This window comes from Podarcis melisellensis, assembly GCF_964234715.1.
Source record: "Podarcis melisellensis genome assembly, chromosome: 7".
Lineage (NCBI taxonomy): Eukaryota > Metazoa > Chordata > Lepidosauria > Squamata > Lacertidae > Podarcis > Podarcis melisellensis.
In genome coordinates this window covers 34014858-34032193 of record NC_138539.1, presented here as the reverse complement: position 1 = coordinate 34032193, position 17336 = coordinate 34014858, and the positions used below count along the sequence as shown (strand labels likewise).

The 17336-nt window shown below is 41.8% G+C and overlaps 2 protein-coding genes across 17 annotated transcripts in view; one reads left to right on the top strand and one right to left on the bottom strand.

Annotated features, from left to right (window-relative positions):
* Nucleotides 1-10328, top strand: part of CSPP1 (centrosome and spindle pole associated protein 1) — a 76934-nt gene extending 66606 nt beyond the window's left edge. For 15 of the 16 annotated variants that reach the window (XM_081918400.1, XM_081918401.1, XM_081918396.1 and 12 more), the window contains 6 exons: nucleotides 537-671; nucleotides 1680-1735; nucleotides 3529-3580; nucleotides 5863-5969; nucleotides 6617-6767; nucleotides 10111-10328. In XM_081918400.1, the coding sequence (XP_081774526.1) occupies nucleotides 537-671; nucleotides 1680-1735; nucleotides 3529-3580; nucleotides 5863-5969; nucleotides 6617-6767; nucleotides 10111-10307 (698 nt within the window). In that variant the 3' untranslated portion in view covers nucleotides 10308-10328. Of the gene's footprint in view, nucleotides 1-536; nucleotides 672-1679; nucleotides 1736-3528; nucleotides 3581-5862; nucleotides 5970-6616; nucleotides 6768-8849; nucleotides 8923-10110 lie in introns of all 16 variants that reach the window. The other variant, XR_014170275.1, reaches the window with a different exon arrangement.
* A 1491-nt stretch (nucleotides 10329-11819) lies between these two features.
* ARFGEF1 (ARF guanine nucleotide exchange factor 1) overlaps nucleotides 11820-17336 on the bottom strand; it is a 71591-nt gene continuing 66074 nt past the window's right edge. Inside the window, exons 35-39 of the mRNA XM_081918465.1 lie at nucleotides 17186-17325; nucleotides 16367-16535; nucleotides 15361-15499; nucleotides 14347-14464; nucleotides 11820-13192 (exon numbers count right to left, since the gene is read on the bottom strand). Coding sequence (XP_081774591.1) covers nucleotides 13028-13192; nucleotides 14347-14464; nucleotides 15361-15499; nucleotides 16367-16535; nucleotides 17186-17325 — 731 coding nt within the window. The 3' untranslated portion in view covers nucleotides 11820-13027. The remainder of the gene's footprint in view (nucleotides 13193-14346; nucleotides 14465-15360; nucleotides 15500-16366; nucleotides 16536-17185; nucleotides 17326-17336) is intronic.

The window sequence follows — 17336 nt, the reverse complement described above, 5'->3', positions numbered from 1 at the left end:
CACACTGGTTGAAAACCACTGCTCTAGCTTATTACCACCTCACTATGAATAACCTGGTTGTTTCACTGAGCAAAAGCAGCCTTGTCCACAGAAGTCAACATTGTGGCTGCATTGTTTTCAGCCTCCACATTCACAAGGAATTATAAGTTGGACCTCATGTTTCCTCAGAAGGTGCCTTCAAGTGATGTTTTTGTCAGAACATCCTTCCTCCTGGATTACACATCAACTTCCTTTCTGGTTGTCGGCCCACCCTTAGATTCATATAGCTTTTTCACATCTGGCAAAGTGGGTGTTCCCTGAGAAAAGAACTTGGGTTCCACCAGAGAGGAGAGAACATAATCAAGGATTCAAGTCTGGATTGGAGAACCTGTGCCCCTCCAGCTGTTGTTGGACTCCCCACACTCAGCAGCCCCAGCCAGGGTGGCCAAGGATGATGGCCACAGACTCCCCACTGCTGTTCTAAGTAGATCTCTCCCAATACCCCCCTGGAAGGCCCATTCATGGTATGCAAATTGTGTTCTTTTTTTATGTAACAGAGTCAGACACACGGGTAGAAACACGATATATGTATCCTGATCCTCCCACGACTAATGACGCCCTGGACATTCAGCAGCAAGCATTGCTAAGAGAGCAGAGCAAGAAACTTAAAAAACTGAGGAAAAATGCAGAAGGTAAGCTAGGGCGGATTTGATCAAAACTGAGGGTGTCTTTTTATGGAATGTCTTCCTCAAATGGATGTGGTGACCTTTAGTAGACTTACTCTGCATTTGGTGCTAGATTGAGTGTGTTTTCTGCATAAAATACAAAAGTAATCCCAAGCCAAATCAGGTCCCTACTATGGCTGTTTTTTACAAGGGGGACACACCCATAAATGACATGCCTAGTTTGACCCAGAGGACTCACCCACTCATTAGGCTTCCTCAGGCAGATGCAGAGAGCAGTGAGGTGTTGGAGGACACAGCTGTGTGTGCCACACACACTGCCCTGTGTCATCTAAGTGAGCCTACTGCCCTCTGTTATGCTGCCCTGTTGCCAGTAAGATTTCACATCTGTACGTGGAATGGAGGGAACACCATCTTGCTTCAGACAGCAAAACGTCTTGAGCAAGCCTGAACGCCATAATTCACAGGTACTGCTGCTACAAAGTATAAGTCCTCAAGCAATCAACTTAAAGAAGTTAAACCATGTAGTTCAGGAGGTCAGCTAAATCTAGGCCGGTCCTGTTGTATTGTCCTGAGTTTTGTATGTGTATCATTAACTCATTGGTCTATACTAATACCTGGCAATGTTTTTATGTGAACTGGGGCCTCAGGAATAAAAAATAAAGTTGGTTTTATTGCTTTAATGTTGAGTGTGTGTGTGTGTGTGTGTACCCTTGGATCTATTTGTTGTTATAAGTTGGTAAATACATATTTAATACAGTGAAGAATCCAGTGTTTGTTCCTTCTGCAATTTTCTGCCTCCACCCTTTTATCTGATTTTTGCAATTATGGTTATTACCGTAGCCATTTTTCTGCAAAACAGCTATTGTTATTGTTGGTGTGATAGTAAATGTATGGCTTTAATAAAGATAACAGCTATTGTAGTCCCTGAATTTTAAGTGCTGCATTATGCTTTTGTACCATTAACGCTCTTTGTTCTTAATCTTGTTTTCATCCTTGCTTCCTTTGCTTTAATAGCCGCCCTGGATTTTGATGAGCCTGTGCCTGGCTTTAAACCGAGAGACAGAGGAATGGTAAGCAGAAATGGAACTGGTTTCTTTGTTTTTATTCCAAAGTAGCGAACAGTGCCAAATATACATAGATTAATTCCTGTGTCTGGAACAGGTCCCTTCCTTCTTTCAAATCCCACCTCAAAGCGATGCTCATTTGTAAAGTACATAGCCCCATCTTTTTCTGCACTAGCTGCTCCCAAATAACTCTTCCTCACCTCATCTCCAGCAGTTATCCAAGTGCTAATAACATCCAGGATTGAGTATTGTATTGGATGCAGGTGCTACTTACAGAAGTACCTGGAAACTTCACTTCATGAAAACTGCAGGGGCTAAGTTGAAATTTGCTCATAAAAGCCTTTGAGAACATATTCACCAGTGATGAAACACCTCCATTAGCTGCCTATTGTTAGTCACTTCCATGTGATATGGAAAGCTGAAATTTTATTGTTGTCCAGCCTGTTGGATGAGCCCAGCTGGCCTATCTGGTCCAGCACCCTGCTCTCACCGTGGACCATCAGATGCCTATGGGAAACCAGCAAGGAGCAGGAGTGCAACAATATTCTCTCCCCTTGTGTTACCCAGCGACTGGTGTTCAGAGGCATACTGCCACTGACAGTCGTATTCACCGTGAATTTGTCTAAGTCCCTTCTAAAACCATCCAAGTTTATGGTTATCACTGCATGCTGTGGCAGCGAATTCCACAGTGTAACTATGCACCGTAACATGTTTCTGAGACATGTTGAATATATGATAAGAAAGGCAGGCCATAAATGGGGAGAAAGTGTAATAAATGTCTTAGTATAGCATTTGTTTAGCAATCATTTGCACTGGGAAATGTTGCTATTCAGTACATGAGTCATCATTTCAGCCTGGAGCAAACCAAAACTGTGGGCTGGGATTTTGGCAAGGTGTGAGCTTGATAGTGTCTGAAATGGATGATGGAGAGAGGCATGTGCAGCGAAAGTCAGAAAGTAGGCAGCATACAAGCGTGAATCTTCCCTGCCATACCATTCAGCATTCCTTACGCTGAGTGAGTGGGCATTTCCAGTGACAATCAAGGCAGGTGTATACAAGTAGCTTGCATCTTATGCTTATTTTACTTACGAGATTTCAGCTTTGTGCAGATGTGGTGGTGGGGGAATAAATAATAAATGGAGAGGCGAGGAAACCTACTTTCCCTTTATCCCTCCCTCCCTCCACACAAATCTGTGATCGCAGGCTTACCTGACTTTGGGAAGACAGCGGGCAGGCTCTGCAACATTGCCAGAGCCATTGTGCCGCCTTTCCAAAGCTGGGTAAGCACCTCTCCACCTTGCAGGGGGACTGGTTCTGGGGGTTCCTGGCTTACTTTATGTATTCTTGCATCTATGCGTGGACCCCCAGAACCAAACCTTTGAGTCAGCTGCAAATTACTGGTACTTCCAGAACCAGCCTACCTTTCATGAATACAAACACATATTCATAAAAGGGAAAGGTGTGTTTTTTAATTTACCTAAATGCATTAATATGATGTTTGTATAGCAGTTGTCTATATTAGGAAACAAGAGTAGGTATTCAGTACATGAACGCCAATGTTATTCAAGTGCCCAGCCCGCTCGTGAAATGTAGTCATTCATTCTGAAAGGCTGTTGCTGCCTTGAGCATTTACACTGCACTGTTCTAATTTTGGAAAAGTTGGAGAATCTTCTTGTGTTACAAAGAGATTTAATAACTTCCAGTCTGGCGACATTCACCACTCTTGTTCATTTAGCTAGATGTGTTTTTACAGTTTTTAAAAAACCTGAAGCTAGTTTCCTGTTGCTTTTCTTTGGTAGGTCAGAGACGATGTATCAAACTCACTTTTAGAGTCTGATAGTGCTTTTATTGGTGAGTATATATTTTCAGAGGCACTTGTTTCTTGTATAATTGTGCTTGATCAGACTGCTGCAAAGAGTTGCTCATTCTTTGGTTGCAGAAAAAGTACAGTTCAGGATTGGCACCAGTATTAAGTGCTCATCCGATCCCAAACTAGTATACATGGTTCGAAGGGCGTTCATCTTCCTAAATTTCTGAAAAGCTGAAGGTGGTTAAAAGGCAGAGAAGGTGGTAGAGAGATCTGCTCATATTTGTATAATTAAGTTACCTGGGCTTCAGGTGTGCAATGACCTGTTTCCTATAGTTGAAAAAGGGGTGGCTGTATTCAACTGAACAATAGCACGATTTTGCTTGCACAGCAGGCAAACTGGTCCTTTTCCAAATCTGCTCCTGAAGGTTAGAGGAATTCCAGAACAGGTTTAGGGGGCACATGAGAGGAGGAGAGGGGAATGAAATGACTTCCGAAAGCACAAGCAGTTACTTAGCCCTATGTTGACTACAATCCCAAGTCCATTTGGAAGTTAGTCTGCTGAGATAGAGGATAATATTAGAGAGTAGGATGTGGTCCAGGATGCCTGAACAGAATCTCCCCATAAATGATTTATTGAGGGTCTCCATGTGAGAGCTAGCATGGTGTAGTGGTTAGGAGCGGTGGACTCGTAATCTGGGGAACCGGGTTCGCGTCTCCGCTCCTCCACATGCAGCTGCTGGGTGACCTTGGGCCAGTCACACTTCTTTGAAGTCTCTCAGCCCCACTCACCTCACAGTGTTTGTTGTGGGGGAGGAAGGGAAAGGAGAATGTTAGCCGCTTTGAGACTCCTTCGGGTAGTGATAAAGCGGGATATCAAATCCAAACCTTTTTAAAAAAATTATATATATTTCCACATGTAGCTTTCTGCTGGCCAAGAGTAGATTTGAACCATTTTCCCCTTCTCCTTCTTTTAGTCGTCTGTGCCATGCTGGTTCAAAGCACATCTCTTAATGCAAGAGGATACTCTCCAGATAATTTAAATCAATGTCTCCCAACCTTTTCCCAACCACGGCCTCCTTCTGACCTTGTTTCCTTCCTATAGCCCCACATACCCTTACCTGAGAGTAAGCCAAGACACACTGAATTCATTGTGGCTTTCTTCTGAGGAGACAGTTATTTACTGGATGCAAGTCAGCAACACCAGCCTACCCCATTCAGCTAGGCGCTGGGGTGGATTCCACCCCGCGCCTTGTAGAGCCAGGCTGCTGCTGCCAATGGGCCCTATGTCCCTTGGCAATATCCAAAGACCCTGATCCGCTAGGCACTGGGGTGGATTGCACCCTGCACCGGCAGTAGCAACAAGCATCTCTGGCTTTCCCAGCCCTACCAATTGCCATCCCACCAACGCACTTACGTGACCTGGGGATTGTGGATCACAGGCTCTACTGGTCAAAATGGAAGGCTCAGCAATCGCAGTAGCCCTCCGGAAACAAACCAGGATTGCTCCACCAAAACGCCCGTGGCAAAAAGGAGCGTTAGGCCCTGGTGGGCCACCCCTTTACCCACTTGTGATTGGCCAAGCGGATAGCCAGTCAATCAGGATTTCCCCTCCCTTCACTTCTCACTTCCCTCTGTGGCCCCCTAACCTTGAGCTCTGGCTCCCCATTTACACCATTTTCACCTGTGGCCCCCTTGGAATATCCTGGACCCCCAGGGGACCATATGGCCCCTGGTTGGGAAACACTGATTTAAATAGCACAAATGATGTGTACATATGAAAAGGGATATAGGTAGGATTTGTTCTGGGCACTAATTAAATCCTGTTGACAAAACTTGCTATCTTCCCAAAACGTAGCTGCTTTGCAAAAAAAGAAAACAGAAAAAAGAAAATATAAAAAATAAAATATAAAACAAAGGAACCCCAATGTTTTATTGCTGCTTCTGTATTATGTAGGATATATGGAACAAAATTAATCTGAGCATAACGGTATGCATGTTTTATTTACAGGGTTTATTTACCTATTCTAGAATAGTTGCACACATGCTCACATACTTACCGGTAGTCTGTTTGGAAATCTAAAGCAGCTTCACTGTTGCCAGTAGTGGCCAGCTAGATACTTCTTGGAAATGCACAAACAGGGCATGAGTTCTACTTCAGAGATAAACTTTCCCTGTATATTTCATTTAGACATGTGTAGATGAGTCTTTTGTAGCTTTGCTTTAAGATACGAACCTGTCTTTAGCATGTTGAGTGTATTAAGGTTTTTTCATGAACTTTGCTTAAAAATCCAAGTGCTAATATTTTTAATCCTCCTTCACCTAGGTACTGATGGTGAGACATTTCCTATTTTAGAAGACCATGACTTCAATGTGAATTCACCTCCACCACCGCCAGTATCTGCAAGGGAAAGGAGGCGAGAAAAGAAAATGGTAGTAGAATTCATCCAACTAGTTGCATTTATTGAAATCAGTGGTGCTCAGTAGTTGGGACTAACTTGTCCCCTTTGCGGACTTTCCAATGGGAAACAAGCACAATGAATACTTTGCATTCTCAGAGCCTTTATGTATGAACAATGGGTCTGTCAGGTGCACTGGTCTCCAATCAGCTCTTCCATCAGCTTGACTAGAAGCTGAGTGGGATAGGATGGAAATGGGCAGGTGAGATGCTGGGGCTGGAGGATGCACTTGACAGGAGAATAAAATGGAGGTTGTGAGCATGTCAAAGGCCCGTACCAGGTAGTGCGTGTGGGAATCCAGGGGTGTGGGTGGAAACAAGGAGAGAGAAGAGGTAGGACTGTAAAGTAGGAAACCAGAGATGGATCTGAGGGAGAAGAGACAAAGGAGGCTAGAAAGCAGGAAGGGGGAGGAAATAAGGAGGAATTTACCCCAGAAGAGGAGAAGACAGAGGCAAGGAGGCGTATTAGGGAAGTGTCTGCTCAACCTTAGTGCCAAGCCAAGAGAGGGAAGAAGAGTAGCATTATGTGGGTGAAGTTGTGTATTTTATGTAGAAAGCCTTCTAAATTTTCCTCAGCCGATACGTATCATATGCAGCGTCTCATGATTCTTTACATCTTTAGGATGCTGGCGCCCTTGGGCCGACTTCACCACTGCAGACTGACGACGACTCTCTGCACTCAAACTCTAGTCTTAATATAGATCAGCTGAAAGCCAGAAATGAAGAGCGATTGCGAAGGCTGAATGAGCTGCAAAAGAAGGCCATTCATATAGGTATGGTCATTTTGTTGAATTGCAGTAGCCAGGATACTGACATAGCAACCAGGCATTTGACACACATTTACAGAACACACATTCTGTTCTGCATAGGGGGGAATCAGATTCGCAGGGTGGTATTTAATGAAGCTTTCTTCAGAGTAGACATGTTAAAGTTGGCCCTTAAGTCATGTTCATTAATTTCAATGAGTCTGTTCTGAGTAAGAGTTGAATACCACCCAGTAAATAGAAGAGCAAAAATTGCCACAGTAATAGCACTACTGCTTTGAAGGGCTCCAAGTATTAATTGCTGGCATCCTGTTGCTGAGGTTTTCCTGCGCAGCAAAAGGAAGCCCTGCTACATTGCCACATCCAAGTATTTGGAAGCTGTTGAAGTGCCCTACATAGAACTAGTCTCACCTTCAGAGAAATATGTGACTAGGTTTTAGGCTTTGTGCCTTTGAAACAATGCTGTTGACAAGAAGAAAGTTTAGGGAAGAGCAGTAAAGGGCCCAAACTGGCATTTCACCTCACTTTTATACAGGCAGAACACCAGAAGAAATCTAAAAGAGAAGCATGGAGAGTGGGGGATAAAACCAATTTGGACCACTGAAAGCTCCTTCCACATTCTCTCTCTGGTCCTTAAACTTTTAACTGATCTTACCATCACCAGTTAAAAAATTATCCTAAAATTGAGGTGGCTGGGGAAAATTTTCAAAGGCCCTTACTCAACTTCTGTTTGTTCTTCCCCACTTCTGCTGCAGAGCTTTTAAACTGATGCAAGAACTGGGGGTGAGCGATGATGGGACTCCACGTTCTCTCTTTTCTGTGCTCAGCAGCACAGGTATTGAAGAGAGCAGGAGCAAACAACAGGGGAGGCCAGGAGGTGCCAAGAGCCCCAGTGAGGCTGCCTTAGGTACAAACTCTGTGTGGCCTTCATCAGCTTTATTTTGGAGTGGTGACTGGCTATGCACACAGGTCCTCCCACTACATTGTGGCTTGTGTGCCGTAGGTCGGATTCCACAAAATGAGAATTGTGATGTGGGAGGATCCCCTGTGAGCTAGCTAGTCTAGCCCTCTGCTAGATGCTGGCAGTCAGAGAGCATTTGGCATGGATGGCTGCCCATCTTCTGCTTGAAAGCACCTAGTGAAGGAGAGCCACTCCCACCCCGCCCCCTGATTGGTTCCATTGTCAAACTGCTCTTACTATTAAGATGTTTCTCCTAATCTCCAACTGCACATGTCCCCTCCTCTAATTTAACCTCATTAGTTCTAGACCTTCCCTCCAGGGCAGCAGAGAACAAGCCTTTGCCCTCTTCCACGTGGCAACCTTTCCAGTATTTGAAGAGCTTCCCTTTGGCCTTCTCCAGGCTAACATACCCAGTTCCTTCAACTCTTACTCATAGGACTTCTTTACTGCTCTCTTCCAAACCTGCTTGTCAAAATCCCCCTTAAAGTGTGGTACCTGGATCTGGACACAGTACTCCAGATGAGGTCTAGCACATAGAAAAGCGCATCACACTGCTGACTCATGTTCAGCTTGTGATTGACTACAATCCTGAGATCTTTGTCACATTTATTGATGCCTTTTTCAACATGCATGCTGCCCAACAACAGAAGTTTTCTGAGTGGTGTACATTGAAAAATTAAAACCGTAAGATAAAAAAGTAAGACATAAGCATGAAAATTCTAACAGAATAAAGACAGCAGCAGTGTAAAACCAAATGTACTGCTGCCAAGCTAGGCATCCTCTATCAAAACTTGTGCAGTTGTTCTGTCATTGTTGTCAAAATTCAGAACCTAGCATTTGTCACTGTGGAGTTTTTTAGCTAGTTTCAACTCACTTTTTCTATTTTATCAATGTCATTTTGAATGTTTGTTTTATCAATGTCATTTTGAATTTTATTATCTTCTGCTAACTTTACTTTCCAGTTTTGTGTCACGTGCAGATTTGACAGGGATTCATTTCTTCCACCCCCTTCATCGTTATTAAGAATAAACAATTAAGAAATACTGTAGGCGTCATTCCTAAACATCGTAGAAACTAACAAAAGTGTTTAAAAATCTTTCCCCCTTGTATCATGTATTCTTTCTTGATAGGTTAGCATGTTGCATCAACAAAATCGGGACACATTTTTGACATTTTCTTTATAGAAAGGAAGTGGTGGTCAGGGTGAGTAACTAGCCATAGCTGGTGTCTTGCTTCAGTAGTTAGATAGATAAATAGATATTTGAGTATGCTTTCTGGTATGGGTGTGCATCGTCCACAAAATTTGATTTGGATCTGTATCTGCCACTTCTGGAAGCAGCCAAGTCTACATTAAGGTGCTCCGTGGTCTGTCAGATTCAGCTCTTGTTTTTTGCCAGAAGCAGATTTGTTGAAAACAGCTTTGTTTCCTATTATTTTTTTGGGGGAAAGGCTATTCCCTCCCCCCCCCCCGTTTGGACAGAAATTGATTAAATTTACAGACTTAATAGCCCCCTCCCCCAAATGGGGCAAGCCTGCCAAATTGCAAGCAAATATATCTAACAGATGGGGGGCTGAACACCTTGGTGTTTTGTTTTTTTAGAAAAAGGAAACACCTCTAACTTTATTTTTGGGGATACTTAAATGACATTTGCAGCCTTGGTCACCCCTAGTAAGGGAATAAACCCTTCCAAATTTGAAAATGTCTTTCTTTAGTAAGAAAATCATGTTACAGTTTGGGGTGCATAAAAAAGGAATTATCATCATCTTGCTTAGTGTGCTGTGAGCAATTGGTCTGAAACTTGCAGACAGGAGAGAGATGCCCCTAGGTTATGAGTGAAATTAGAGACAAGTAGCTCCAGAGGCATCTGTGCTACAGAACATTTTTAATGTTTATTGGTGGGGGAGTAAAAGGGATTCACTTTTTCACAGATCAGCTTCCTGGAAGCCTGTTTCCTGAATGTTGCTCCCCCTCCAAATCATTCATCACTCTGTACCATCTTTCAGTGTCATTTACAACTAGCTTCTGCCCACACAACACAGCTGGTGTGCAGCCAGAAATCTATTTCTGCTTGCGGAACACTAGTCCCCTGAGAATGCATAATTCCTATTCCTCAATCCAATTAGCTTTGGGGAATTCTTTTGATAACTGTTTCCAAACATGCATCTCTTGAACATGCATCTCATTGTACTAGTCACTGGAAGTGGAGAATATTTGAAACCAGCGTGGCTGTATTTATTTTTTTAACCCACCTTACTGCATTTTTGTTCTGAACGCCCAGTACTGAAGAAGAATCTTGTAAAGTCTGGAAAATTGCTAGGTCAGAGAATGATGTTATTGTAAAAGTGTGCTTTTTCTGTACCAGTAGCTAAGGTTGATTTATTTTCTTCAAGCTGATGATGTTCCACTGGGAAACGCTGATGACAGAAGACCCAGCTCTGTGGACACAGTGGCAACCGAACCGTGGCTGAGACCTGGGACATCAGAAACCCTTAGAAGATTTATGGCTGAGCAGTCAAGTCAAGCTAAGCTTTCTTCTGAGATGAACTTACCATTCAATTGGCAGGGGCTGTCCACAGCCCATGGCTGAATAAAATCTGTAGTGAAGCCAGTTGTGCCTTTCAAAAGAATGTTTCTCCACTACTGCACTTTCAAGTCTTTAATTTACATGCTGTGTGCAGAAGCACAGCTGTAACAAATCTTGTGAACAAGATTTTGACAACTTGCTGCAATCTTCTGTCTTCTTAAGTTAAATGGTCAGTATGTTACTGATATGATTTAATCTTGGAAGGGCAACTTGCATACTAGGTCGTCTTGAAACTGGCAAGCTAGAGCCAAACATGCATCTATTCAGCTAGTTGAATGGCACAGAGGCAAAGCTTTCCCGTTTACCCTCATGGTATTTTTTGTTTGAAAAATTACCTCAGACCTCAAGTCTTACAAGCGTGTGAAACGTGTTCTGCATTTAACAGAGCTGAGTGCTGTGGCTTGGATTTCTCATGCATTTCATAGGTATTCAATGATCTGAATTGATTAATAAGTGTTCCTTTTGCTGATTTAGGGCTTATCCTCGCTTACCTTTCCTCTGCACTTTACAGGCATGGCCCACGCTTTAAAGCTCTGTGTCTGAGCGCTCAGTTTTTTTGCTCCAGAGCTTTCCCCATGGAAACCCACTCTTTACCACTGTGAAAGCTCGACGGTGGAAAAGGAGTGCTCAGACACAGAGCTTTAAAGAGCAGAGCTGTGCCTGGAAAGTATGAGGGGCAAAAGTTAAGCGTGGTTAAGTCCTTACTCTGTTTTCCAGACTTTCTATCTAATCATTTGTTCTAATATTCTAAATTACCCTGTCATCTTGTGTTCTTCTGTATTTTAAATGTCAGTAGTGAATACTATTAAATATATTTATGGTCATGAATGTAAGATTAAAAATAAATTATATTTTACTAGGAAAAAAGTTTAAAACCATTCTTGTGGAGATGAATTCTAAAAGAACCAGAGTGTGAGACCCTCCTCTGCTTACACTTCCCATTCACTCTTGCCCAGTGACACAGCCTGAAAAACACAAGTTCTTTTGTTTCTAGCTCTTGAACTCCAAACACAGGACCAGATGCGTGAGGAGTAGAGGAGATAGGAGCTCCTGTTCAGCCACGCTATACTTCTGGGGTAAGTACATATACTATTATTACCCCCCTTTTCTAAATCCCTTAAAGTTTTTTTTCCCCCTCATAAGACTAGGCCCCAGGGTCATCCAATGCAACTAAGTGGATGAGAAATTCAGGACAGACAAAATGAAGTTCTTAAATTAGGGAACATGTGGTGATGGCCATGATTTTAAAAGGGGGATTAGCTTTATCCTCCATGAATGACTGTCCGTGGCTACTAGTCATGATAGCTATTAGTTTACATGTTCTCTTCTTTTTGTAGAAGTAATACCCTGGCCATTCAACAAACGTCATTAGTTATACAATTAAATACCCACAACTATTGTGCTTGCAAAGTTTCCAAAGGCAGCACACTGTTGGACCAATCTGCTAAGGATTTTAAAGTTGAAACACTGAAGCAATTAGTTTTTACATTGCATTTGTTTTGATTGCACCAGTGAAAGAATTCAAAAACTTTATTGACCTATAACCTGATTAGAATATGCCAGATGAGAACCAATATTGTACAGAAAGTTGTACAGAATTTACATAGAAAACTTTACAGAGCTGTACCATATACATTTTTCCATCTGAAAATTTTTTCTACATCCACTGTAAGACAGAATGCTTGACAATCTTTTCTTTAACCATCAGAGCACAATTCACAGTATGAATACATTTCCAATAAATTTAAAACCATCCTCAAACCATGCCAGATTTGTTACTTGAATATATTCAACATTAAATTCTGTACATAGTGAAATCTACATCAAACAACCAAAAAAAAAAAAAAAAAGAAAAGAAAAGAAAAAAGGAAAAAAAGTGACAGCGGACAAAACCTAGACTTGTTTGCAGTGATTCAAGTTCCAGTCCTGAAGGATCATTGCGATGGCTTATTATATTTAAAAGCCCTATCACAGGTATATTACAAACAGTTAAAGTCAGTTGTAACATTTTCAATCTGTTTTCTTGACAAAAGGCAGCAAGGCTAGCTTTTGGGATACAGATGGAAAAAATCAGAACTCAACCCCTTACTAGTGCATTTGGTAAACAAACGTACAGGTCTCTAAGAAATAAAAGAATGCAGGAATAACTATATAGTGTTTAGGACTTTATATTACAGACCTGCATCTCTGTACATTTTTTTTCCACAGAAGGATGATTACCTATATCTCAGATAGCCTGAGTGTGCAAAAAAAAAAAAAAAAAAATCTCCAGAATAAGAATTCCACATAGTTGCTAGATCTCTTACATGAGCAATATTTTCATATCTTTTACTACAAACTTTTCTTTTTTCAAAATGCAGCCCTCCTGAGTTGTACTTCTGTCAAAGTTCAAACTTCTTAAATGTGTTAGTTCTTTGGGTACATCTTAAATTCACACCCATCATAAACATCTTTTGATATATATCTCTGTCTAGGAAAGTTAAGAGGCTATCACAGTCCAGGCTGACAACAAGACTGTGGTGAAACTGGCTCTATGGTCAACACAAGCCAGTGGAGGGAGAGAGGGAGAGAGAACCCACTGGAGAACTAGAGTGTTGCAAGCCTAAATTACAGTTTTAATCTGTATTGTGAACCCGTAGATGCACACTTCCATATCAAGAGAGCCCCTTTGTATGGACATTCAGTGCAAGTGATCTTGGTCCTTTGTTTCCTTAGCCACACTTCTACTGCTTGGCTGTTCCCATTCCTTGGTCTGGTGGCTGGGATATTTGAAAAACTACCCCTATCCGCAGAAAAAACCTTCGCAAAACAGCTCGCAGCTCAGGAATCAGATCAAACTGCATTATTTCACACAAGAGAGGATAGTAGAATGATGCGTGAGCTCTGAACTGTTGAATGGGGGGAAAGGGAATCCTGTTAGTTTGGGGGGAATGAGTTGACAACCCAACTACATAGAGATGTTACATCAATAATTATAGCAAGAATTAGTGAAATACAAAGAATCTGCAGTGGCTTTCCAAAGAGAAGGAGGAGGCAACAGCAGAACTGAAATGAGGTGTTTCTAGCTACTTTTGATTTAAGCGGCTTATCCTAGCTCAAGGAAAAATAATAATGAAAAAATCCAAAACAATTCTATAAATCTTTCACAGAGGAACATTTGGTGTTCCTTTCCTCAAGATATATTTTTTTAAAAAACAACAACAACTTTCTTTACCATGATTCTCAAAATGCGATGAAAGGTGAAGGGAGAAAACCATCCTAAGACAAATACACAATAATTCTAGAGTACTGGGAGAAGTTAAGGACACATGATCTCCACCATAACCTTGCCTTTTCTTTTTTGTTGGAGCAGACAGAGCCAGATCATTGACAAAACAGCAACAGATGCTATGTGCTTTTCTATGACTAATAATTGTTTTACTATTTTTCACTGGAGTTGTTAACAAAAACTGGGATTCCAGCAGCAGAGTGCTACATTCATTTATCAGATTTGGTTCAGAGTCTGCTCCAAAAACAGTCAGGAAAAGGGCAGAGTGTGGCTCAATCATGACGTATCTCCATTAATCATTATGCATTTCCCTCTCTCCCACAACATTAGTTGGAATTTTTTCAGTGGAGTGGCCCTGATTAGAATGTCCCAAAGGCCTCAGAATACATATAAGTCTTGGATACTACATTTTATATATGGTGCACACAGCATATTGGGTAGGACATTTCTCATGGAGTCTCTTGAATTTGGGGTTCCTGAATAATCTGGGGTGCTTAGATGTTTTCCATTAGTATCTTGAATGAACCGTACATATGTGGTGGTATCTCTGTAAGCTGAGGGATTCGGGACAGTAGATGGGTCCCTTCCTGCTATACCCATGGCCTCCAGCAAAATTAACATCCATGAGGCAGCAGGAAGGAACCAATTTATGATCAGTAATCAGGCCGGGGAGAGTACCCCTTCTATTTTCAAACTCTGCAGTCTTCAAAATTGTCCCACTGAGGCCTGGAATCAATAATCAGCATGCCTTACCTATCTGAGATTATTACTTACCCGATCATCACTTATTTTTAGGACCTTCGTTAAGAATAAAAGTAACAGGCTAGTCCAAGCTTCCCGATGACTTTCTGATGTTAAAGTAAGGAAGTAACTGAGAGCTTCACTGCAGACACTGCAAAGCACAACAGACAGTTCCAGGTGTGAGAACAATTAGCTACAGTGGGAGTTTTGTCTACAGTTGTCAGAAAAGTAAGAAAACCTTTAAGCGGTTCGCAAAAATATAAAAGAAAACATTATCAACAAAAACAGTTGAACATGTATTTATAAATATTCAAAAGAATTGAAATCAATAATAGCAAATAAAACATGTAACTTCTACATGTCTGTGTTGGCTTGCCGAAACAGGCTTCTATGGAATAGCTATAAATAAATGATTCACTGATCACATAAACTGGGTGTAGTCCTATCTCAAAATGGGCAGTGACACTGATCAAAGAAAAGGAAAATGTGCCGATAAGGCTGAGTAGTAGGAGAGATCAATGTTTACAGTACTGACAAACAAACCAGCTGAATGACAACAGGAAATTCATTCTTACAGATAAACTGTACAAGAATGGCATCATGTTGAAATGACAGAATCATAAATGCAAGGTGCACTTGTAATGCAGATCTTACTATTATAGAGTGATTATGCAGATCAAATGCAGAGTCTTGTGGCACCTTAAAGACTAATAAGCTGATGATGGTATAAGCTTTCATAGAGCACAGCCCACTTTATCAGATGCATGAAATATTTGTTGTTTCTGCTGCAGCAAGTAACATGACTACACCTCTGCTAATTATGCAGAATGACTTACATGTTTTGACGCAACTACAACAGTCATGATCTCCTTATGGAAAGGAATTGAAAGGATAGGACCGGGGGGGGGGGCGGGGCGGGATCACGTAAGCCAGGATTATCTTTGCACACTACACATTTTCATTTCAAGTAAATGTTCAACACATTTGCATACTACAGAATTGAACGGTACACTTTCATGTTTTGAAAGCCTGTGAATGGGTCCTTACTTTAGTAGTCTCCGCTGCACTTCCTCCCATGCGTCTTTGCGACTTTCATCCATATACATACGGAACAGAATGCGTAACCCACAGGCAAGGCTACTTGTCTCTTGTTTCAACAGGTTGGGCTTAGATTTCCCTTTGAAACCTGTCAAAACAACATCACTATTTAGATTTCACTACCTTTATCGGAAAGCCTACTTTGGAGTAACGGGTGGGATCCAACTTAGCTCTAAGGATCCAACTTAGCTCTAATGTGCTTGTGAAGCGGAGTGTTATCCCTCTCTCCCCTTTGCCCCTTTAGTCTGTTCTAGAGGAGCAGATTTAGGGAGAGTCATGGGATGATGTGCACAGGGGGAGCAGAGGGGGAGAACATTCCATTGCACAAGTGGAAATTGTTGCTCTGGTGGGACATGTTAGTAGAATACTGCCCAATGTGTGTAGATGGGCAGGGGAATGGGGATGCACAAGCTAGTTCACATAATGTTTATGGCACCCATCTACTTTGAGCAGGAAGCTTCAAAAATGCAAACAGATTTATATTAAAACATGCTTCTCTTTGTCACTCTTTGTTGCACATATCAGAATAAAGTAATATAGGTAAAGGACCCCTGGACAGTCAAAGGCGACTATGGGGTTGTAGCACTCATCTCGCTTTCAGGCCGAGTGAACTGGCGTTTGTTCACAGACAGCTTTCTGGGTCATGTGACCAGCATGACTAAACCGCTTCTGGTGCAACAGGACACTGTGACAGAAGCCAGAGTGCACGGAAACACCGTTTACTTCCCACTGCAGCGCTACCTTTTTATCTACTTGCAATGGCGTGCTTTCGAACTGTAAGGTTGACAAGAGCAGGGACAGAGCAACGGGAGCTCACCCCGCTGCAAGGATTTGAACCACTGACCTTCCGATCAGCAAGCCCAAGAGGCTCAGTGGTTTTTACCACAGCGCCACCCATATCCCTATAAAGTAATATAATATTATTTTGAAAGTCCTTAAAACTCCTAAGTTTTACCTGCTTTCCACAGTGCAGTTCTTTGCTCATTGTTTGAATTGAAAGCTTTAGCAAATTTGTGAGATTCCAGCAAACAGTCCAGCAACTTGAAAAGCTGCTGGGATGTTAAAAAGCGATACATTCCTTGATCTTGTGTATCCACGTGAACATTAAAGTCTACTGCATCTCTCTAAAGAAAAGAAAAATGGAATTGGCATTAATATTGCTAAATAGTTTTAATATGATCATGAAACTGCTCAATACCTGCAGCAACTAAATGGTAAAAGCTATGTACAATTGCATTACTCTAGATTCTTTCCCTCAAAAGCAGAATTGACCTGAACTTTGCTTTTACTTGATGTCTACTCACACATTGTTAAATCTCTATAGTATGCCACTTGGGAGCTGCTTTTTTAAGCAGTAATCCCTTGAGGCTGGGGGTGTATATGAATGGGTGGGAAAGACTGTGTATGAGCTTCCTACAAATCTACATCACTGGCTCCCTGGGCACAGAGGAGAGTCAAACGGCAAACGAGGACATTCCCATTAGACCCGTGGCACATTATACCTAGAAAAAGAGGTTTCTTTGTGTACTGTTAGCCTGAATTAGAGGCACTTCAAAAGTTACACCAGAAGCAGGGGAAATAAAGCATAAAGGTCACTGGCAGTTCTTTTCCAGGTTCTATATCAACTTGGCTACGCTCTCGTTAAGAGAATTTTCTTCCATGGAAATTCAGGAATTTTCCAGCAGAAAGCAGATGTTACAAAACAGACCACTGAACCAATAAATGGAGAATAAATGCACATCTCCAGAGGCTGGAACTGGCCGACTGTACTTACCTGTGCTGCAGCAAGATTCTCTGCATCTTCCTTTTTGCTGGTTGCTGGGAAGAAGACGATGTTGTCGATTGTTTGAATGAGTTCCAGTTGAACGACACATTTGATCAACAGAGCACCAAACAGTTTCTGGTCAGGAAATTCTTTAAAACAA